This window comes from Tinamus guttatus, unplaced genomic scaffold (assembly GCF_059628265.1).
Source record: "Tinamus guttatus ecotype Peru unplaced genomic scaffold, ASM5962826v1 Tinamus_guttatus_pri_ptg000138l, whole genome shotgun sequence".
NCBI classification, from domain to species: Eukaryota; Metazoa; Chordata; class Aves; order Tinamiformes; family Tinamidae; genus Tinamus; species Tinamus guttatus.
Window position 1 is genome coordinate 1,619,829 of NW_028288672.1, and position 23,292 is coordinate 1,643,120.

The following is a 23,292-nucleotide window of genomic DNA, read 5'->3' on the forward strand; positions in this document are numbered from 1 at the left end:
TAACATATGTTTAAAAAAATACATATATATGTATATATATATGTGTGTGTATATATATATATAATGAAATATATATATATATAATATAAATCACTTAGATAAACAAACAACTCTGACTAACCCCTCGGCCACAGAAGACATCCGATAGACACCCGGCCACGACAGCAGGGAAGACTCTACTGTTGCCGGTTGCCCCCCACGGCAACAACGGCGTTTTAACCGTCACCCCCAGCCCTCCCGCCCTGGAAACCCTTCCCGATAACGAGGCGGCTCCGCTCCGGGCAGCGCGGTCCTGCTCCCAGCGGCCAGGCGGGCGCCCCGCATGCCGGACACCCCCAGGAGCCGGCCCGGAGCGGCCGCCTCACAGGCGGCGAGGGAGGAGGCGGCGGGGGAGGAGGCGGGCGCAGGCGAAGGCCACCCCGTAACGGCGACTGCCGCAGCCGGAACCGGGCAGCCATTTCACGGGGCGCGGCGCGCATGACATGTTGTGCGTCGTGCGTGCACCGCCCCGCCCCGCCCCGCCCCGCATGGCACCGCCCCCCCGCGCGGCGCCTGCGCACTGCGCCCGCGGCGGCCGGGCCGGGCAGGCTGCGGAGCGCCGCGGCGGCGGCGGCTGCAGACAAAGCGCGCGGCTAATGAATGGGACGGTCCCGCCCGGCCCTTCCTCTTAACCCCTTCGCGCCCGGCGCGACCCGGCCCGCGGCCACCTCCGGCCTCCCCCGCGGCGCCCGGCCGGGAGGTGAGTGTCCCGGCGGCGGCGGCGGGAGGGGGCCGGGGCAGCGGCAGGGGCAGCGGCACCGCGATCCGCCGCTGCCCTCTGCGCCGCCGCCATCCGGCCGTGCCGCCGCTGCCCGTGCGGAGCGGCTCCCGCGGAGAGCAGCGGAGCGGCGCCCGGCCCCCCGCGCCGCGCGGAGCGGAGTGCAGCGCCCGCGGGACGGCGCCGCCAGGCCGGGCGGGCGCGGAGGGGGCGCGGAGCGGCGCAGGAAGCCGGGCTAGGCCCGCTCCGCCGCCCCATTGTCTGCGAGGCCCCGCGGGGGGCTCCGCGCCGGGCGCTGCGGGCGGCTCCGCACCTGCCCGCGGGTCTCCCGCAACGCCTGGGGGGCCGCGGAGGATCCGCCCCGGCGCTCTGGCCCGCGGGCGGCATCGTGTGCGCCGGGCTGGACTGGACTGGGCCGGGCCGGGCCAGGCCGGGCCGGCGGCTCCCGGCGCGGGCTGCTCGGCCCGTCCCACCTGGAGGGCGCCGCCGCGAGCCGGTCCGAGCGTGTGGCGGGCGCTGCCGGCGCGCAGGAAGCGCCGCGGGCAGCGCGGCCGCCCCGCGCCTCTTCCTGCGTCGCCTGAAGCCCCGGCCGGGGGTTGCTGAGCGCGGGATCGGGCCCGGCGCCCGGCAGGGACATCTGGGAACGCGGCTGCTCCGCTCGCCTTCGCTTTTCCCTGCGGCCACGCGTGAAAATCGCCTTCCAACTCCGAGAGCTGCGCTGGGACAGCAGCTGGCAGCGCGCTGCGGTGGTGCCGTGGCTCCTAGCTGCGGGATTTCAAAGCGGATCCCGTGTGTCCTCTACGCTCAGAGCTGTCTGCTGCACGTGCAGCCTCCTGCAAGCGTAAAAACACTAATGGGATGAAAGCTAAGTATCCGGGAGGCCTGTTTGGCGTCGTCAGTGATTCTAATCGTTGTTGCTGAGTGTAGCAATACTTTGCTTTATAGGGTAGGAAAAAGTTGGCGCTCTCCCTTTGCTTCCCGGTTCTTCTGTGTTAGAACCATTTGCAACTCTTATAGTTTGTTTTTTGTTTGTTTGTTTTTGAAGAGTTTCAATAATTTGCCATGAGCTGTCGTGATAGAACTGTAAGGCTGAGCAAGGAAAGGCTTTCAAGCCCCCATAATGTAAACATACTTATCGGGCTTTCGGCATGTGTTGTTTTCCATATGTGCTGTGCTGTGTTTGCATGTGTTTTGTTTTTTAGGACAGTGAGCACAAATCTCTTCTTCTGAAGATTACCTTTCCATAATGCAACATTTTGCTTCAAAATTATTTTTTTAGGTGAAAAAGTTTTAGGTTTTTGCATCGCTGCAAGGATATTTGTGGAGTCTGTGTTTGATGAAGTGAAGCATGGGAAACTTATCATTTTTCCCCAAAATACTTCACTGTCACTAGAAATCCTCTATTTGTAAAAGTTTGGAGGGTGTTGGAAGTTTATGTTAGGAAATCTATTTATTGCGGGGATTTCAGTATTGCTAATATCTTCCTGCTTCAACAGATATCGAGAGTAAGAATTTATTTTGCGCAAGTGCTGTATATCAAAAGACAAGTATAAAAATGAATGAAGTAAAATGAGCCTCACAAATACCTAAACTGAGCATCTTGGAGGGAAAAAGTGTTTTCTAATCATTTTGATTTTTTTAGTGGTAGCTGTCCAAATCATTTACCGGGACAGGGCAAAACTGACACATAGAGCATCCTCAATTAGGATGCAGAAGTCAAAATCTGCAGCTGATGAGCTCAGAGAGTAGCACTTACAGGGTTTCTGTTACCTCCTCTCCTACTGCCTTCATCTCTGTTTGGGATGTCCACCTATTCAGGCTCATTATAAACTAAGGCTACTTTCTGAGCAGGAACGATTTGACAAAACAGCTGATATTGTGAGGTCCTAAATCTTGGTTAGTGCTGAGCAGGTCAATTTTAATACAGATATTATATCAATAAGTGGTTATTTGGAAATTCATGAAGGCAATTCAGTTTCACTTTTCATTTAAAGTTGTCTATCTTGTTTTATACACACAGTATGCAATAAATGGGATCCTGTGGACAAAAATTCTTAACAAGTACCTACTGGAAAAGGAAGACTTAGCAAACCCTTAGCTTATAGGGAATGGCTGCTGTTTTATGTGTCTTTTGTCTCTTACTTTGTTTTTTGTCTCCTTTTCCTTGGAACTTGTCTTGTTTTTTTTTTTTTTTTTTTTTTTTTAGTTCTCCACAACCTAAAGATGAAGCTTTGTAGTGATTCCTTTATGGCCTTAGAGGGAGTTTGAGTAAAGGAATACATGTGTTTTGAGACATACCTTCCAACATACGCTGCATTTTATCTCCATTGATAGCCTCCTCTGTATAAGGAGACTCTGTATATTCTGTCTTTTGAGACTTGGTTTTAATCTATAAGAGTTCTCATGTTTAAAATCAGCATATTGTGTCTGCCAGGGTAAGGTATGATGAAAACTATTAAAATGCAAAAAGCATTTTTGCCGATATACAGGTATATTTGGTTAGATTTAGATAGAAAGCACTATTATAGATAATTTAGTTGCAAACTTTGCACAGTGTATTCCATAATATTTAATATACCTTCGTGTTTGACTTTTATTCTTAAATAAGAAAATAGTTTGAGTATTTTATTAGCATTGATGGAAATAAAAGTAATCTGTGCAATGTTGTCCATTCTAAGTCCATTCTATCTTTTAAAATATGGAGGTAGGTGTTCTCTTGCATAGCAAATACACATTTTCAGTGCAACCTCAGCTCTTTGTTTTTCATTTACTACAGGCATCATTGCTATCCGTTGACACTCACAAACATGGGACTGTTTAATTTCAGCTGTTTAGTGAAAAAATAGAGTAGTTCCTGTGGCCTAAAGATAGCTTTTAGATGTAAGATACATGGTTTACACACACAGTTTTTCCTTCCTCTCTGGAGAGGTACAGCATAATACGATGACCTGCTAAAATAAAAGCAGAGAAACACCTTGTTTTTCTAAAGTCCTTATTTTTGTTCAAGTTTAGTAACCCAAAACAACTGACACTTTTTAATATTGAACAACACATTGGAAAGAAAAGTATCTGTCTTTGACAGCAGTAGTGTAATATTGTTTTCAGTGGATGTTGACATAAGAAATAGTGTGGCATTACCATCTTTATTTGATGCAGCCTATGTGCACTGCTGAGCTATTACAGAACACTTGCCTCTCTCCATCTCCGTTTTTCCCTCCTACTCTGTTTGGCAGTGACATGCAGAGTTGAACAGTCACTTGTGAAGGTTTAGGTAAGGTATATCGTTGTCTTTCTGTTGTTTTGTTGTTGTTGTTTGTAAGTCATCTTAAAGTACTAGTTTGCATTTTCTACTTCCATGTGGATTTTTTTTTCTCTTCCCCACTGGTGTGGTAAAACATTAATTTGAATTGAATTAAATATTTGGTTCAAATTTATACCTTCTTTTCTAGTTTTTCTTTACAAATGAAAAAAATGGTAATGGAAGAGATCTTTTTTGTTTATTTATTTAAGACATCAGGAAGGATAAAGACTCATTATTTGTGCCCCTGATGGCTCTGGCACTTGCAAGGAATGTGGGAGAGCCGGGTTCGTGTCCCTTCCTCACCTGAGGAGTCGAATCCACATTTCCAGAGAGTCCCTAACTGCTCCTGCTGAGTAGTTAGTGTTGGGTGGGTCTCCGTCTCCTTAGCTGACACCTTCCACTTTGTATACATCATTTAAATGTTCAGGAGAATGGGGACAACTGAAGTGTCCTGTCTTAACAGGCAAATTTCCTCACCACAGAGCTCTAAAAATGTTTCCTCTTGCTTAATAGGGAGTCTTGAACTTTTTTAGTGAAAATGTCAGTAAAAGGGATTGTATATGTAATTCAGTCTGTAATGCACAGTAAATCAGCTATATTTTGAAGTGCCTTGCAGTCTGAGGACACGCGATAAGCACTGAGTATTGCCGAGAATGCATTGCTAACTCCTAACCCCTGTTGGCACCTCACCTATATGAAGTTTAAAAAAGGGGATGAAGCACCATATGGATGACTAGCCACTGCAGAACCCAGCGTTTTCTGCATTCAGACTGAGAGAAGTTGACTACATGGATTTTTTTAAGATGGCAAAAGGTTTCTTGGTGTATTTTTAGTGCTTGGTGGAGCAGCTGGTTATCATCACAATGGTGCTTGTGTCTGCATGAAAATCAGGGCAACTAGAGAAGCAGAATTCTGAAAATGTGTCCTATGATAGACTGTTTTAATCTTTTTTGCTGTGGTTGTTGCTCGGTCAAAATATCTAGCTCAATGTGCCCCACTTGCAGTCTGTCTTCTGTTTGGGGATTGGTAATTGTGTTGGTCCTATGCTATTACATGTAGATTAATTCAGATGCCTGGCGCAACATGGAAGTGGTATGTTTAGGTCATGAAGAGAAGGCATAACAGGCTACCAAATGGAGCCTGTAGTGCATAAAAAGGTGTTTACAAGCACCTTTGAAATGCTGTAGTGTAAACTATGTTCATGAGGTGGAGTGATTAAGTTGCCTTGGATTCATCCTGGAGACTAGAATTTCACATGGTTATCCCAAAACATAAAAAGAATCCAGAAATCAACCCTGGGCTTGTTTAACTATTATTTATTTATTTATTAAAGACTTCTAAGTCTTAGGTTTTTTTTTGTTTTTTTTTTTTTGTTTGTTTTTTTTTTTTGAGGCCTGGAGTTGAGAATGTTCAATTTTGCTTGACTAGTGCAAGAGCTTGAGATTTTAGGAAAAAAAGGCAAGAACTAATCATGTAATTCCTGGAGCTGTGACCTAAAGAGAAATCTCAAGACACTTATGATCGTTAAGATGACTTAAAATTCCATGAAAAGGAAGTACTTTCTTCTTTCTTAGAAACAATCATCATCACTAATTTTGAGTACCGAGTATTTAATCTGTAATGAAGCCTCCTGTATACAGTGCAATAGATGTGTAAGGTTGTTGGTTGTGTTTTTTTTTTTTTTTTCTTCTCTCTCTAAACAAGCAACTAGTAGATAGCTTGCTTTCTTGGCTAGGGTCTTGTGTTATTACTACTGTTAATTTAGAGCAAGCCAATGGATAATAGATCTAAATAAACATGTATCTGTGAATTAATTGGTGTAGAACTTAATAATTTGTTTGTGCAGGTGTCTGAGATTTAAAAAAATGTTTTTGGAAACATGGGTGTCTTTACAGCATCACAATAATGCTTGTAATCTATGATGCACCTCTTACTCTATGGCAATTGCCTGTGTAATATATAGACCTTACTCTGCAGTTTGCCCCTTAAAAAGGAGGAAATAACTTGCATGCTGTACACTCATCCTATATCTTAATTATGCTTGTTCAGGTGTTCATATTCTCACTGGCAGAGTAAACTTCAGCCTTCTAGGATTTTTGTCTGAAACTTTATTTACATATTAATTCTAGCTCTGAGCACAGATTTTTCAGAAGCACAAGATTTAAGATTCATTTCATGCCTGTTTAAGATGCATTGGAAAAAAATGTTTATATGTAGATTAACATTGCAATAAACACTATTCTTGTATAAAGTTTCAGAGCATGCTGTTTGTCTCTTCATGTCTCCCTGGTAAATACAGTGCAATTTTTAAGTTGTCTGTATTATCAGTTAGCGTGTGTGTTGGCAACAGATGAGCAAAATGTGATAGCTGAAGTGTTGAGCTGGAAAACCTTGGTGGCTAGAAAGTCTTAAGCCTCTGTTAGCCTCAATATGGAAGGAAAACTAGAAGCGTAATTGAGATTAATTTCTTAAAGGGAAGTTTTCTTACGTGACACGTATAGAAGCTGTGGGAGATTGTTACATACTCTATTTGCTTGTGGATCTTTATTTTTTTTAAAGTCTAAGTGAATTCTAAGCCAATAACACAGCTGAAGAATAAGAAAGAATAGTTTTCAATTCCAACAGCCTCTCAAGTCACTTCTGGAGCCTTGTAAGTAAATTTTACAGAAAGGACTGTGTTTTTGCCAGAATATCCATCCAGAAGTTTGCTCTCATATATTTAATGCTTAATTCTCAAATATACTTGTCGAGGTCACTTTATTCTTTGTGCCATTTTGTTACGTGATGGTAGCGTTTTATAGTTCTAGCCAAAGTGACTTTCTGATATAACTCTCAAGGTTGAAAATACCACTTTAGTACCACCTGTCTACTGGAAACGAGTATTTTGTCTTAGTATCTTCACACTGTTTATTGAATTATAATCCCAGATTATACCTGTTGACTGTAAATTGAAATGTTTCAGTAGATGAGAAATCTACAAGTTACTGCTCTAAAAATAAGTGCTCATAAAAGTGCCAACAGAAACATCTGCATTTCTGTTACTTATTTTTGGTCATCAGTGCTGTGCTGAAATTTGTATTGTAAGCACTATGGAGTCGAGTCTACACAAAACTAAGTATAATTTTTGTCAACCTAAAAATGTATGCATAAACTGTATTTCTTGACAAACAGTCTTTGTTTTTAACCATATTGTTAAATGGAGTTAAACATTCCACATGTTACCATTCCTTATGTTAGAGAATATAACATGTAATGAATGTGCTAAAACTATTATGTTTTTAACAAATCTCATACTACTTGCTGCTTGGCATTGCTCATTTAGACTTTATCAAATTTAACTTGCACTTAAAAATACTTTCCTTCATGTCATGGTTGTTGTCTTCAACCAATATGCAATATATGATGTATTCAGCCATAGAGGTGGGGTGCTCCAGAGATGGTGTGTGAACGAGTCATTGCATACGAAGCCCTGGAGATGGGCCGGCATTTGGCGGGTGTTCCTTTTGCCTGTGATGGTTTCTTCATACGTGATCAGTGGAACTGCTTTGGTAGGATGTCTACCTATATCGATCTGAAGAGTTCTTGAGAACTAAAGGCCAGGCATTATCTTCTCTTCTATAATATTTCAGAGCTACTTAAAGTGTTAAGTCTACATTCTTTAGCATTCACTATCAATAAGAATAAAATTATTCAGTGGATATTGTGTGCCATGGCTTTTATTAGCAGTTTGGAGAAGATGTAGTTCCCAGTTAAATGGACCTAACAGTGCTAGATGCACAGTGAAACGGTGGAGGAGGACAGGGAAGGACTGAACTGGGAGGCTGTTCTGAACCTCCACTGAAGTATAAGGTCCTGGCTTTTTGGAGCCTTTCTTATATAAGATTGGTAACAGTGAATCCATGCTAAAATGTAACAGCAACAATGGCAATCTTACCTTATTTTCTACTTTCTGCTTTTATCCTCTGGTTCCCCTCCTCCTTGATAAAAAGTGTGAACATAAGTGAGTAGCTGTGAGAGCCTACGTACAGTTGAGAAGACAAGCGCAGCGTGGCTGACGTGCCATGAAAGGGTTGCGCTTGTTGCTGCTCGCATTCGTTGCCATCAGGCACTAATGGTAGGAAGAACAGGTCAAGGAGCCGCTGTGCAGACGCGCCGTTGGCGGCCTTTGGAACAGGAGGGACTGAGGTTTCCGTCCGCTCTTCCTTGCCTGGTGCCTTCGAGTTATCTCCTGTGGCCAACTGCACTGTGAGGAGACCATAATCTGATGAATGCAATAGTGCTCATAAAAATCAGGGTGCTTCATGAGCCTTCCTGTTTCTCTAACTGTTTGTATTTACTTCCTTTTGTTTATGCAGTGGGTTTACAAAACAGTAGGTTTATTAAAATAATTATTTTGATTTTGGTAGATTGATAGAAATCAAGTAAATAGATACAGCAAAGGCTCTCACTTTCTTTACCTGTTTTTGTACTAAACATATTCTAGATCCTGCTCTGAATAAATTTACCCAAGTTACCGTATTTACTTATTTATATTGCACATTGTATAAAAATAAATTGAATTTCATACCGTGCATTGGTAGAAGAGGTACTGTAGAAATTTTTATTTATTTGTTGGTTCATTTTTTTTATTACCTCTGAGCAAAACTCTACATGCTCAAATTGAAATTTGTGTCTGCAGCAATGGAGTGGTTGTCCCATAACCAGTCCTTTGGGGTAAAAGAGACAGAGCTATTTGTTTGCCAGCAACAGGAGCATTTTCTGGATTTCCAGCTAATGTTCAATGTGGTGCTGGGGGGACGCAGTGCAGGTTTTCCTGGAAGGGTTGTCCCTGTTGGCTGTGTCTTTATGCAGAGAATCACCTTGCCTTGCTTAGGGTTAAAGGAATGCAACCCTCAAAGAGGCTGGGAGGGAGAGGATGCCTTGTCACAGAGCCAGGGTGTTTTGGAGGCTGAAGGACAGGCTGCCCCAAAAGGGAAAGGAGCAGTCTCTGTGCTCAGTTCTCGTGTTCTCATTTCCCTCTCCACAATTTTACAAACCAGAATGTTTGTTTTTAGGGGGACAAAATTAAGGTCACTGAAATTAAACTAAGGAATTGGGTGAACATGTTAATATGTTAATATTAGTCACTACTCATGAACATATGGTTTATTTTGAAAATGCTGTGTGACAAAAAATAGCTCAAAAGGATATCAAAGTTTGCTGCTAACATGGTCACAATCAATTGTGCCTGCATCTCTTAGGGAACTTTAGGTTTAAAATAAACTAGTTGTTTTTGTTGCAGCTCTCGTTCCTATTATGTTCTTGCTCTATCTTGTTCTTATAAAACATAAGGTCTCTCAGGTCTAAAAAGGTCTCTCAGATACTACTGTGATTCTGATTTTCTGTTGTATTTGATAAAGAGTTAATTGAGGTGATCGTTTCCTGACTCCAGATAAAATCTGGAGGCGCTCCTTCCGATTACCAGGTAGGGAAAAGGAAGACACCTGGGAAGTAGAGGTGTTCTTTTTGAGGATCTTTTGCAATTTATGGTAGCTACTGATTCAAAATAAAGCTTTGTGGCAAAAGAATGATTAAATTCAGTTGTAAAAATCCTACGGAATATATAAACTAGTAAACTAACAACCTAGCAAGTATTTTTAAGAGGGTATCTAGTGTGTTGTCCTTCTAGCCTGCCTTTACATATGTAAGTTACAAGTTTCAGGATATAAATGCTTATTGGAAAGATAGTGCAGTGTCTCATTACAGATAGAAAAATAAGATCTAATTAAATCTCAGAAAAACCTCTCCACAGCAAAAGTGAAATCTGAGGTCATGCAACTAACTGACATCAATATGAGCATGGAATTACAGTAATGGGTAATTGTGAAGTGTTTTTTAAACAGACTTTTTAGTGTCTGATTTTGATTATCAGTTAAAGATGATTTTTTAGTAATAGCTTCCTAATCAAAACAATATATTCTAAATTAAAAATACCCAATTTTCTCATAGTATTTACATGACTGCTTTCAGCAAGAGTTCCAAGAAATCTCACTGTACAGCAAACGTGGCGCATATCTCCTAACTCCTTTTTCATCCTTTGCCATCCTGCTTATTCAGTTTTGTAACCCACAGCTTTCTCCTTTATAGCCACCTCACTTTTAACTTGTTGGACTCATCCGTACTCTCACCCTTGTCTGTTTTAAAGAAGGACGTTAACACAATAAAAGTGTGTTTTCTAGCGTATTGCAAGCTAGGAAGTAGTCAGGTGAAGAACCACTGTCCTGATTATATCCCACTATTTTCTCCAGCTGTTTGCTGTGTGGGAGGACAAGTGCTTGGGGATAGCTGGAGGGATGGATCCTCTGGGGTCTAAGTGCCAGGGGAGCTCTGAGCTCTCCGATTCCTCTGAATGCAGAGCCCTGTTCTCTGACAAGCAGCAGCGAGTTATTTTGTTTTGTCTTTAATTCTTTCTGAACTTACCTGTTGTTACTGTGTTCTTGGTTGTGTTGTTTTTACCATTGCTTGATATTACTGATATGTCTTCCCTACTTCTGTCCTTATTTTTGTTTTCCATTTTTCATAATTTGTCATTGGGACCCTTGTTCATGTTCCCTTCCCCCAGCTGCATGAGATATTAAAAGCAGTGTGGATGTCCTGCACTAAAAATATTGTGATCCAAAATGTGCACATTTTAACTCTTTTTTAAAAAAATAATCTGCATTTTCCATATATGACACCTTTTTAAGAATTGGCCTGTTTTATTAGCATTAGTTATATATCCAAAACTGTACATGATAAAAATCTCAAAATAAGAGTAAAATCTGCTCCTGGCAGTAGTATCATCCTGCTTCGGTAGTACCATACCAGGTGATGGGAGAGGTTTTCCAGCACTCCAGGGACAATTCAGATTCTGGATAAAAAATATAATTTACCTACCTTGAGAAATCCATTTTTATTAGGAATTATCTTCGTTAAAGCCAGAACAGAAATGATTAACCTCCTGCCTCCCCCTTCCTATCGCTACATGCAGGGGAAGGAGCAAAGGACTCATGAGGGAAGATATCCCCATTTGAGATCTGAGGATATTTTTAGTGTACTAGGGAGAGAGGGGAAAAAAGAAGAAGAAAAAAAAGGCAGAAATTAGAGGTTTGGCTGGTGATTGTTGTACAAGTTGTTGCTATGTCTGGTGATGCATAATTTTATGTACAGTGATACATAATAGCATAGTGATATTTTCTTTTATATATGCAACTTTGTATTTGGAATGGCATTGTTTAGGCTTAGATGAAATTTAGTTTCTATTGGTTTTAGCTTGGCATTTTTTTGCATTTTTAAGATAAATACTATTTCAAATAATGTGGAATAAGGATTTGACAGTGTTTAGCATAGAGTTGGTTAAACCTAGGTGATGTCAGCCAATGCTTTAAATATTTAAACATTTCAAATAAAGACCAATATTTTTTCAGAAATAATTTTGTATTTTGATTCCCTACCTCAGATCCTTGCTTTCTTAAGAAATGCTGAGCAGTCAGCCTGCATCGTTGTGCTCAGGTGAAACGTTTGGGTACACAGTGTGTTTCACAAGTAGTGTTAGTCACTCAGTAGGGATGCAGGAACTAAACTTTGACAAGATGCAAATAATATTTATGTTAACACAAATACGCTTATTTATATGAGACTGCAAAATAATAAATACGTAACATAGAACCTAAAAAAAAAAAAAAAAGGAAAAAAAATGCCATCTCTTTTAAAAGTTGTATGATTCACATGCTGATGTAAGAACTGCATTAAGAACGAGATAAGGTTTTTAAATGACTTTTTCTGAGAATGAAATCTTAGGTTTTGCCTTTTGTATATTTCAAAAGCATTTTTTAATAAAGATGCTAATCTGCAGATCATACTATTTTGCTCTAAGCATTTTTATTAATTATTTTTACTTATGAACATCTCAAGAGTCAGTCTATGCCCTTGGCAGGGGCAGCTGGTGCTTACAGTTTTTTCCATACATTGTGATGCAGATGATTGAGATGAAGGCCTTTAAACAAGGATGAGAGGCAAGGGGAATAATTTACAATAGGAACAAGATTTCAGTTCTTGAACCTTTTTTGAATTTTGGGGGAATATCTGAAAATGACAGGTAGAGTCCCACAGACCTTTCGAAGTTTAGAACAGTAACTACAGAAGATAAGTAAAAGCATAAACTGGCTTTTAAAAGAGTAGAAGGCTAAATCAGTTTGTTTTTTCCAGTGTCAGTTTTCTACCATGTGTTCGATAGATTTCTGACTTGATGATATCATTTTAAGAAGAATCGAAAATCTCAACCTGTCACCTCTGAGCTTTTTTGCTGGCTGTTTCAACATTATATTGTAATTCAGTAGTGGAAGGTGTTTGGTTTGTCTTTCACGATTTCCTTTCTCAGAGAGAACTTTGAAAACAACTACAAAAGATTTTTCATGTTTTAAAGTGTTTCAGGAGTACTCGGAGAACATTAGAGTGAGATCTTGAGGGATGAGGTGGGTAGTAAGATGACTGTAAAGCCGAGCAGGAGTAGAGAGAATAACAAAAGAAAGATGAATGTAAAGTTGTATGAACCCCTTAAGCGTAAGGGACACATGCAGGGAGAAATCTGAACTTCTCTGGGATCCAACAGCTTCTGACAGAACAAGAACTAAACCCAGATGCAATTATTTCTGAATCAGTATTCAACAGGGTTATATTTCTTTTTTTTCTGTTACTTTAGGCATTTGTTTTTAAGATAGAAGCTAAAAAAATTGGAAATTTTAAATAAAAATACTTTGTGTCTAACATTAGATCTTCCTCATATACACACTTTAGCAGTTGCAGTTATTTTTATCTCTGTTTATGCTCTTTTTTACTAGCTTAGATATGACTTTGGTGATGATGCTTCCCATTCTTTCATAGCACACTTTTCTTTTTATACCCCTAAGTACACAAATTTCTCAATTCTTTTATTTAACATTAATAAAAATGTCTAACATTACTTGACCAAATTGTTACGTTCAGTTCCATTCCAAGAACAACACTATGTTTAAGCAAAGAATATTCCTGTCAATGGGATGCAACATGCAGTATTGCTGACCCCATTCCCTCGCTTTACTGCTCATGTCCAGGTGGAGAGCCAGAGGTGGCTGCTGCCACAGGAGGCTATTTTACAGGTTGGAGAGACAATATTTGTAAAACTGCAGAGGTTTCAAATCAATGTAATCTAAAATGCAGCTCACATTCTGGATTAAATGTAAATGTAGCTGAGCAAGGAAGTAGCAGGCTGTCTGGAAGCTGTGGAATAAGAAATATGGCTTTGCCCTCTTCTTTTTTACCCCCTTTACCAGGGGAAAAACCTTTACCCCCTTTTACCCCTTGTCCTCTACAAATCGTACCTCCTCTGAGATCCAGAACAACTTGTTTCTTTTCAGTATTAAGTGTAACTGTCTGGAATTTGTTCGTAATTATGAAGTTGCATCCCTTGTGGTTCATGCTTGGACTTAAGTACGCGTCTCTTCCAATACTGCATCTTAATCGCTCAGTGTCTTGCAAACTTCTCTAAGTCTTTTTGGGTGAGCTCTGCCTCTCATATTCAAGCCTCTGTAAAAAGTAAAATAAAGTGTCAATTTCTTCATTTTCCTTTTTCAAAGGATTTATAACTCAGAAAAGCTTTTCTGCGTAGCACCTGGCATTGAAGTCGTAGTTAATAATTTCTCTTATGTCTCCTCTTCTCTTGTATAGCTTTATGAATGTTTTGTGTTGATGTTCTTAATGATGTACATACAGTGCAAACCTTATTTATTTTAGGAAATGTTCCTTTAAAGCTCACATTCATTGATGCAAATTGATGCTTAAGTGCTTTTTAAAACTTCTTCCTACTCCCAAAGTCGATCACTACTATTGGTGTTTGTTTGAAATTAGTGAATAATTTTCTTTTCATTTTGTCTCCATATTTTTGAAAGTGCTATGCTTGCATTTTGCATGAAGTGTATGCAAGTCTATTTTTACTTACCCTATATGCACATATAATTTAAGGTGTGTTATTTTAAACTACATTCACTAGGCCATTAATTGCACTAAGGTTCTGTAAAATAATTAACTCCATGATTATCACCCAGCCACTCAATTTAAAAGCCAAATTAGCTTCAAGCTGGCCGGGTGCTATCTGCTTTAGAAACAAGTTATCTGCTCATGGTTCAGTGTTCCCGCATACTCTTCATACTTCTCTGAATGCTAATATGTGTCCCTAAATATCAGTGTTTCTCTCTCTTCCTTCTTTTTTTTCAGTTTTTTTTTAAGCCACCTCCTTATTAGTGATTATTCTGGTCATGATGATCTGCAGTGACAATTTGCACTTTTTGGATCAGTGACATCCCCTGACATTTGTCAACCACCATACATTTTCAGTAGTCCAATTTTGAATGGAAAAAATCGTATAAAATGTTTCTGTATGCTACTTAGCATACCAAACCACTGACTGTCTACTGTAGTTCAGGAATTTTCAGTCTAGAGAAGTAGATTTGAGTAGATAATTGTTTTCTGTTTCAATTTATTTTCCTTGAAGACCTTTTTTACAATGTGACTTTTAATTCTTTGCATTTCATTGCATGTCTGTGTCTAACTGAGAAGATTTCAAAGGCATAAAACACTTTAATGTTGATCTAGCTGCCTTTTGTACCTTCCAAAAGATTTTCCTACTCCTTAAATATCCAGTCGGTTTAGCAGTAGTCCTGAACTTTGAGTGTTTTGTGTCCACAGGCTCGAGGTGGTCATAAGTAAATTTCTAGTTTGTTCTAGGCTAGGCTGCTTTCAAAATAGGATAGAATAGGCTGGTTCTCTCTTTTCTGGCTCTTACATAGAGTTGGCATGTCAGGGAGAGATGAAAAATGAAGATAAATCCATGTTTCTCACCTGGTCCTGTCAGGGACTGTCTTTCAGAAAACTTTGTTAGGTTTAAGCCCTTGAGGGTGCTTGGGGTTTAAGAGTTTGACTTAATTTTATAGTATAACGTTCAAAGTAATAGAGATTGCACATAGGTGTATGAAAGAAAACGGGGAAAAAGTGTGCAAAATCTTCTAAGGGGCATCCAACAATGGGGATTTCCTGGAAAGTGATACGGCAGCACAGACGAGTAGTGCATCTAAGAATCTTCGCTATTATGAATTCCCGAAATTAGGTAATAACACCTAGAAAAACTGCACTAACACACATAAAATAGTTGCTAAGCAACATATAATTGATGTGTTCTTGTCTTGAATCCAGACATCCCCACACTGCAGTAACACTGCTAGTCGTGTAACCACCAACAGTGTAAAAGCATTTGGTAACATAACTAAGCATAAGGGTATAAAATAATGTATAAATGCAAAAGGGCAAAGGGAGACCTGTCTTTAATTGTGCAAACGGGATGCAGAAAAATGTGTGAGTGAACACTTCAAGTAGTAAGTACATTGAAGTAAAAGCAAAGTGTACAAAATAAGCAAGACCCATATGTGGTGTCCCTCAAAAAACTGTCAGGAGCAGATGAGATTCCTTCGCAAAGGTTTTATGTTTGTTTATTTTTGGTGGAGGGGATGACAAGCATTATGAAGCAACAGCAAGGAAAAAATGGCAAAGAAAACCCTCTCACCTGGATTCCTGCTTCGGAGTGCAAGCAAGTCCTTCACCTCCTCACCCCAGCTGCAGCCCCTGAGACCATCAAGGAGCATTGGCCATCACTGCTAATTACATGGCCTCAGCTCAGTGGTGTTGTGTACTCACAGCTAATTTAGGATAAAATGATTAAGGACTAACTGTTTGAATATGTAGTGATAATGACTGATAATAATTAAGGACAAACAGTGACAATGTGTATTGTTAATGTGTGTCAGTCTAGTGAAGTGTTGTTTTGAAGCTGGCTTGATGTGACAGTCTTTGTAAGTGCTTAACTGTGCTAATCAGTGACTGCCTCTCAGGGCAGGGGCAAATACAGCAGCTACATGGACTATTCTGGTAAGAGTCAGAAGGCACAGGAAGGAGATTATAGACTGTAGATGCAAGGCCTGTTTTGAGGCAAAAAAAAAAAAATCCACGAATTTATCAGAACCCAGTGTTGATGGAAGTGTGCTTTATGTGAATCTGCCTAAGAATTTATAATATCTGTACCATAAATTGGCTCTTGTGTGCATTGGTTATGTTCTGCTAGCTGTGCGTGGAGTGACCTGCTCGTGGGACTACTCTGCGATACTGCGTCGCAGCCTGTGTGCCATATATTCTTGCTGTTCTCATTTGTAATACAAGCTCAAAATTCACAAGTTATGTCCAAATGAAGTTGAGAAAGTAAAAATATGTTTGATCCGTTTTGACCCAAAATGTCGATCCTCTTTCTGTCTTGTGCACTTGCTCCCAAGGCTATCAATAAGTGTGGGATCGCTAACTCTTACTTCATTCAGTTTTATACTGAGCAATAACTCGAACTGTGCTGCAAGAGCTGTTGATCTGAGACAGTCAGATGTGATTTCACAAGTCTGTGGAAAGTGAGTTAGGGAGCTAGGGTCTTTTTACAAATGTAAGGTGTCTTTTTTTTGTGTAGCTCCTGCTCCCTTCCCTAGAAATGGAGTTCTTCATCCTTAATCCTTGTATTTTTTGGCTTTTGAAAAGATTGTTCCCTTAGCAATTACATAGGGCATTTATCCTAAATCGTAGAATGCTTAAAGTTGGAAGGGACCTCTAGAGATCATCTAGTCCAACCCCCCTGCACACGCAGGGTCACCTAAAGCACGTGGCACAGGGTGGCATCCAAGCGGGTTTTGAAGATCTCCAGAGAAGGAGACTCCACAACCTCTCTGGGCAGCCTGTTCCAGTGCTCTGTCACCCTCACTGTTAAAAAAAAATTCCTTAAGTTCCTGTGGAACTTTTGGTGCTTCAGTTTGTGGCCATTACCTCTAGTTCTGTCAGCGGGCACCAGTGAAAAGAGGCCAGCACCATCCTCCTCACTGCCTCCCTTGAGGTACTTACAGACACTGATCAGGTTCCCTCTCAGCCTTCTCATCTCCAGGCTGAACAGGCCCAGCTCCCTCAGCCTCTCCTCATAGGGCAGGTGTTCCAGGCCCCTGATCATCCTTGTGGCCCTGCACTGGACTCTCTCCAGCAGCTCCACATCCCTCTTGTATTGTGGAGCCCAGAACTGGACACAATACTCCAGATGTGGCCTCACCAGGGCTGAGTAAAACATTCAATTTTTAATCAGAATAACCTAAAAGTAGCTTGTTTCCATGGAATATTCTTGCCTGGAAGCATTATGGAGTGAATATGACTATATGAGAATATGCTCAGAGGATCAGAGAATAATGTGACTAAGCGCTGGACACCTTTACAGAGGGCAGTCATAATATTTTGTTTCCTGTAAAATGTAGCATTTTTAATCACCGCTGTCAAGAATGATGGGATCACACCTTCCAGAGAATAAGTTTACATTTGTTTTTAACATATGCTTTAAGTTTATATATGCTTTTTGCATATTTGTGTCAGTACAACTAAATGTCTGCTTGTGTGTTTTTTTTTTTTTTGATACACATATATATACATATATATATGAATGATAATGGAGTGGTTGAATTAGGATGTGAGGTAGATGTAGGTATGTGTAACCAAACAGAGATGGGATGCTTGGGGTCTATGTTTTGCGAAAGCAGCATGATATAGATATGTATTTGCCTACAGTAGGTGTATAAAGTGATTTTTTTTTCTAATAATATATATTGACATATTATCTTAAAAAATAGTGTATGTTTTCAATATATATTCATTACAGATACTTGCAACATGAGAGTTAATTTTGTCTTTTGTTTGTTTTATTTCTAGGTGGTGTAAAAGAATCCCAACTGCCCAGTCAAGATGAACAGAATGGCTTCCTTGACCAAGAAACCAGAACATTCACTTTTTAGGGTTATGTCTACAACATGAAGCATTTAACAGTAGCTGTCTCTGAGAACATTCATCTATGACCTGAAATGTCCTGATCCTGGGGAAAAAAAATGAGATTACATCAATTAAGTTTATAATTTTAATGTATTACACTACTAATTCAGTCGTATTTGCTTATGCACAACACAGACACAAAATTCATAAACCAGAGATTATTTTAACAAATAAGCACATTTGTGTTTGTGCATTCACTGTTCAAGATATATCGTTTAAATCATTTTTAAAATAATTTAAAAGAGAATCTATATTTATTAATAAATGACTATTTGGCAAAAATAATTTTTGAGCCATGGAAAAGAGTAAAGCAAGTTCCCCCAGAATGGATAATAATTTTGTTTTGGGTAAAATCAACAATTTAAAGGTAGAGCATGAGCAAGACAGCATTAACTGTACTCTGGAAAGAATGGATATAAAGACCGAACAAGATGATTTCAGACATGCAGACAGCAGCGATGAACAAGAAGACAAAGAAAAAAACTTCATTACCAACAATCCTGGCAAATTTCTGTCTACAGAAAATGAAGATGATTATGGTTCTCTTTTTTCTCAGTATAGTAGTACACTATATGATGTAGCAATGGAAGCTGTGACACAAAGTCTTCTTTCTAGTAGAAATATAAGCTCTAGGAAAAAATCACCTGCTTGGAATCATTTTTTTATATCTCCAAGAGATAGCACTAAAGCAATATGTATGTACTGTATGAAAGAATTTAGCAGGGGTAAAAATGAAAAGGATCTAAGTACGAGTTGTCTTATGAGACATGTGAGGAGAGCCCATCCTACTGTACTAATTCAAGAAAACGGAAGTATGCCAGGTATATCCTCCTTTTCTTCGCCTACATTGTTGCTTCCTCCTCAGTCTGCAGATGTCGGAGATCTGAGTACGATGTTATCCCCTATAAAACTGGTAAAGAAAATGGCATCTAAAATACCATCTCCGGATCAAATAATTGAGGAATCGGTTTCTATTGTTTCTCCTGAAGAAATATCAGATCTCTCAGTTTCTGAAAAGTGCAGCAAAGAAGAAATAATGGTTGGGTCATCGCCACAGCTACCCAACAACCAGTATGATGAAACTATGGAAAATGTAGCAGAAAAAACTGTTATAATTCCAAAGAGTACATCAGGTTCCAGAAGGAGATCTGCTGTCTGGAAACACTTTTATTTGTCACCTCTAGATAATTCTAAAGCGGTTTGCATCCACTGCATGAATGAATTCAGTAGAGGAAAGAATGGGAAAGACTTGGGAACAAGCTGTTTGATTAGGCACATGTGGAGAGCCCATCGTTCCATTGTCCTGCAGGAGAACGGAGGTGGTACCAGTATACCACCCCTCTACACTGCACCTCCAACCCTGTTGCCTTCTTTACTACCCTCAGATAGTGATCTGAACTCTATGTCATCCTCTCCTGGAAAACTGATGAAAGAATCAACCTCTGTCTCTTCTTCTCCAGACAGACTGACTGAGGACATCCATAATCTCTCTTCCGGAGATGTTCTGGTGGAAGACTCATCAGTGCTGTCATCTTCTGATGATATAGGTGAAGTCTCCTTTATTTCTTCACCTGAGAAGCAGTGTGAGGGATTAGGTTCACTAATATTTGAACCTGCTGCTGTACTTCAGCAAAACAAAAGGATTATGAAGAGGCTTAAATCGGAAGTTTGGCATCACTTTTCAGTGTCTTCTGCAGACAGTCTAAAAGCAGTATGTAAATACTGCAACTGTGTGATAAGTCGTGGTAAAAAAGGAGATGTGGGCACAAGCTGCTTGATGAGACATCTATGTAGACGCCATCCTGATATAATTCAAAACCAAAAGAGCTTTATCGATGTTAGTTTGGCAAATTCTCCTTATGCCACCCTTGCTTCTGCAGAATGTTCATCCTCAAAGTTGACAGACTTGCCCACAATGGTAACCCATGATAATCAAATTATATTTCCTGTTAATAGCAAGAAGACCTCAAAACTGTGGAATCACTTTTCAATTTGTTCTGCAGATTCAACGAAAGTAATATGTATGCACTGTGGACGTACAATAAGTAGGGGGAAAAAGCCAACAAACCTGGGCACAAGTTGCCTTTTAAGACATTTGCAGCGGTTTCATAGCAATGTATTGAAAACTGATGTCTCAGAGCCAGTATTATCCTCATCTACGGATAATCATGTGCCACTGAGCACAGAATTATTAGGAACTTCAACTTTCGATGAAACCAATGACAAGTTTTGTGACTCTCACCCAGTTGCCAAAAAAATCACAAGTCTTGTAGCTGAAATGATTGCACTTGACCTCCAGCCATATTCTTTTGTAGACAACATTGGCTTTAACAGGCTTCTTGAATACTTGCAACCTCAGTATTCTTTACCTTCTCCATCTTATTTTTCTAGGACAGCAATTCCAGATATGTATGACAATGTAAAACAAATAATCATTTCACATCTTAAGGAAGCTGAAAGTGGAGTGATCCATTTTACATCTGGAATATGGATGAGCAACCAAACACGAGAATATCTAACCCTTACAGCCCATTGGGTAACGTTTGAATCCTCATTTCGACCGCAGTGTGAGGATTACCATTGTTCAGCACTGTTAAATGTATCGCAGGTTGATTGTGACTACAATGGGATCAGCATCCAAAAGCAGTTAGAGTACTGGTGGGAAACGTGGATTACCTCGATTGGCCTCCAGATTGGGATTACTGTTACTGATAATCAGAGTATAGAGAAAACCTTAAATGAAGGTGATCATTCAAGTGTGCAGTGTTTTAGTCACACCGTTAATATCATAGTAAACGAGGCTATTAAAAGCCAGAGAATGGTTCAGAATTTGCTTAGTATTGCAAGAAAGATCTGTGAACGCGTCCATCGGTCAGCAAAAGCAAAAGAGAAGTTAGCCGAGTTGCAGAAAGAGTACGAGTTGCCTCAGCATCAGCTTATTCAAGATGTTCCATCAAAGTGGAATACATCATTTCATATGCTTGAACGTCTTATTGAACAGAAGAGAGCAATTGATGAAATGTCAATAGAGTGCAGCTTTAGGGAGCTGATAAGTTGTGACCAGTGGGAGGTTATGCAGTCAGTGTGTCACGCTCTCAAACCTTTTGAAGTTGCAAGTAGGGAAATGAGTACGCACATGTCTACTTTAAGCCAGGTGATTCCAATGATTCACATACTTAACAGGAAAATAGAAATGTTATTTGAGGAAACAATGGGCATAGACACCATGCTGAAATCTTTGAAAGAAGCTATGGTGAGTAGGTTGTCCTCCACACTTCATGATCCTAGGTACATTTTTGCTACACTTCTGGATCCCCGCTATAAAACATCCCTATTTACAGAAGAGGAGGCTGAACAATACAAACAAGACTTAATCAGGGAGCTGGAAATAATGAGTTCTACCTCAGACGATGATAAACCTGTTTCCAATGGATGTGATATAGGTTCACCATCTACAAATTCATATGGGGAAGATAATCTTTGGTCACTCATGGGTGACATGAAGAAAACGAAAGACCTGAAAGAGAGGGCAAAGTTACCAGAGGAAATGGTGCTTTCTTACCTGGAGGAAGAAGTGCTTGAGCATAACTGTGATCCTCTAACTTACTGGAACTTTAAGAAATCATCATGGCCAGTACTGTCAAAATTGGCTGTCAGGTTCTTGGGTTGTCCACCAAGCATTGTTCCTTCAGAGAGATTGTTCAATACATCCAATGAAAGCAACAACTTCAGTCAGTCAAGGCTAATGATTGAACACTTTGAAAAGCTTATCTTTTTGAAAGTGAATCTTCCTTTAATATACTTCCAGTATTGAAACTAATGAACAAACTGCTAGACTAAATCTATTGTTGCTCACTGGATATTAACTATCTATAACCTGGATTGTTAAATTGCTCCAATAGGGGCCATGTATGACATCTAATCAGTGACTATAATTCCAAATTCTAGTTTCCTTTTTTCAGCTTTCAATATGTCTACATGTGCCTTATTCATAGTACTTCAGGCCAGATATTGTATATATGTTTTTTAAAAGTTCACACTAGAGATAGCCTGTCTTGTCAATTATACAGAATTATGTAGGTTTTAATCCATAAATGTAAATGAACTTTAAAAAAGCTCATTTGTTTTAATAGAATGGCAAAAAAAAGATGTAAACAGTTCTATTCTGTAGTTTTTTATTCAATTATTATGTAAAAACCATAAACCAGGTACTGTATTTTAGTTGAACATTGCTTTAATTGCAACAAACAGCTTTTGTAGACGTCAAAAGAAAGCTATATATGAAAGATGGGGTTAAAGCCATCTCTTTTCTTGTGGTATTTTCTTAACCACAAGCCCTAAAGTACTTAAAGAATTAAGAATTATTGAGGAATATGTGTTTACAGGAGACTATTGACTTATTTGAAAAGAAAAAAAAAAAGTTAAATTTGAGATGATATGGAATATCGGTTATACAGGAATCTGTAGTAAAACTTCCCATTCTGGTTCTCCTGTTCAGGTTTTACATTTTAAGTGAACTACAGAAATATTCTGGGTATTTATAAAAGCTCTTTGGAAATTTTATCAAAGTTTGTGAATTAATGCTTGTTATTTAATGCTGTGTACAAAAAAAAAAAGAAGGCAAGAAATTTACAGTGAAAACTCTAATGTCATTCTAAGGCCTTTTCTAATGTTTAGTGCATCACAATTATAAGGTCCCCATTGTAAAAATTGAGCCCTTATTCCTAATGTAATTTCAGTTGTGTAGAGCAACCTGTCTTAACGTTTCTAGTACAAAAATAACTGATCTTCTGATTTTCAGTAATAGCCTTATGGATACAGTGCACTACTTAGAATTTTGTGTAGTAGGGTTGATTCATAACTGTCAGTGTCCAGCAGGCAAATGGGTTATCTTAGCGCCCTCAGAACTTCAAGTAAGGTGGAAAAAAAAAAAAAGAAATAGCCAGCATTTTTATTTGAAATGAACGTTCTCCATGTTTTTTATCTTTAGAAAGATTAATATTCTCATTTCAGTTTTCATTAAATACTTTTTGGAAAATAAGTCATCATTTGCCTATGACCTTTTAGAAAAGTTGTAGCTTTGTTAAAATACTGTACCTATGCCTAATCTAATTTTGCATTTACTATGTTTTAGTGTATTTATAAATGGTGAACTCAGTTTCTGAAATTAAACATTTTATTTGCAATTTTCTAGTGGTAGTCAACACCGCCTTTTTCTTTTCAGATGGATTCAAGACAACCATTGAATAAAAATTGCTATAATCATAAATGTACCACAGAACATGTAGTGTGA

General features: G+C 39.5%; 1 protein-coding gene across 1 annotated transcript; it reads left to right on the top strand.

Annotated features, from left to right (window-relative positions):
- Window positions 1-577: 577 nt before the first annotated feature.
- Window positions 578-23,190, top strand: ZBED4 (zinc finger BED-type containing 4). Its single transcript, XM_088521881.1, has 2 exons — window positions 578-739; window positions 17,883-23,190. The coding sequence occupies exon 2, from the start codon at window positions 18,295-18,297 to the stop codon at window positions 21,811-21,813; it is 3,519 nt and encodes a 1,172-aa protein (XP_088378007.1). The 5' UTR covers window positions 578-739; window positions 17,883-18,294; the 3' UTR covers window positions 21,814-23,190.
- Window positions 23,191-23,292: the final 102 nt, after the last annotated feature.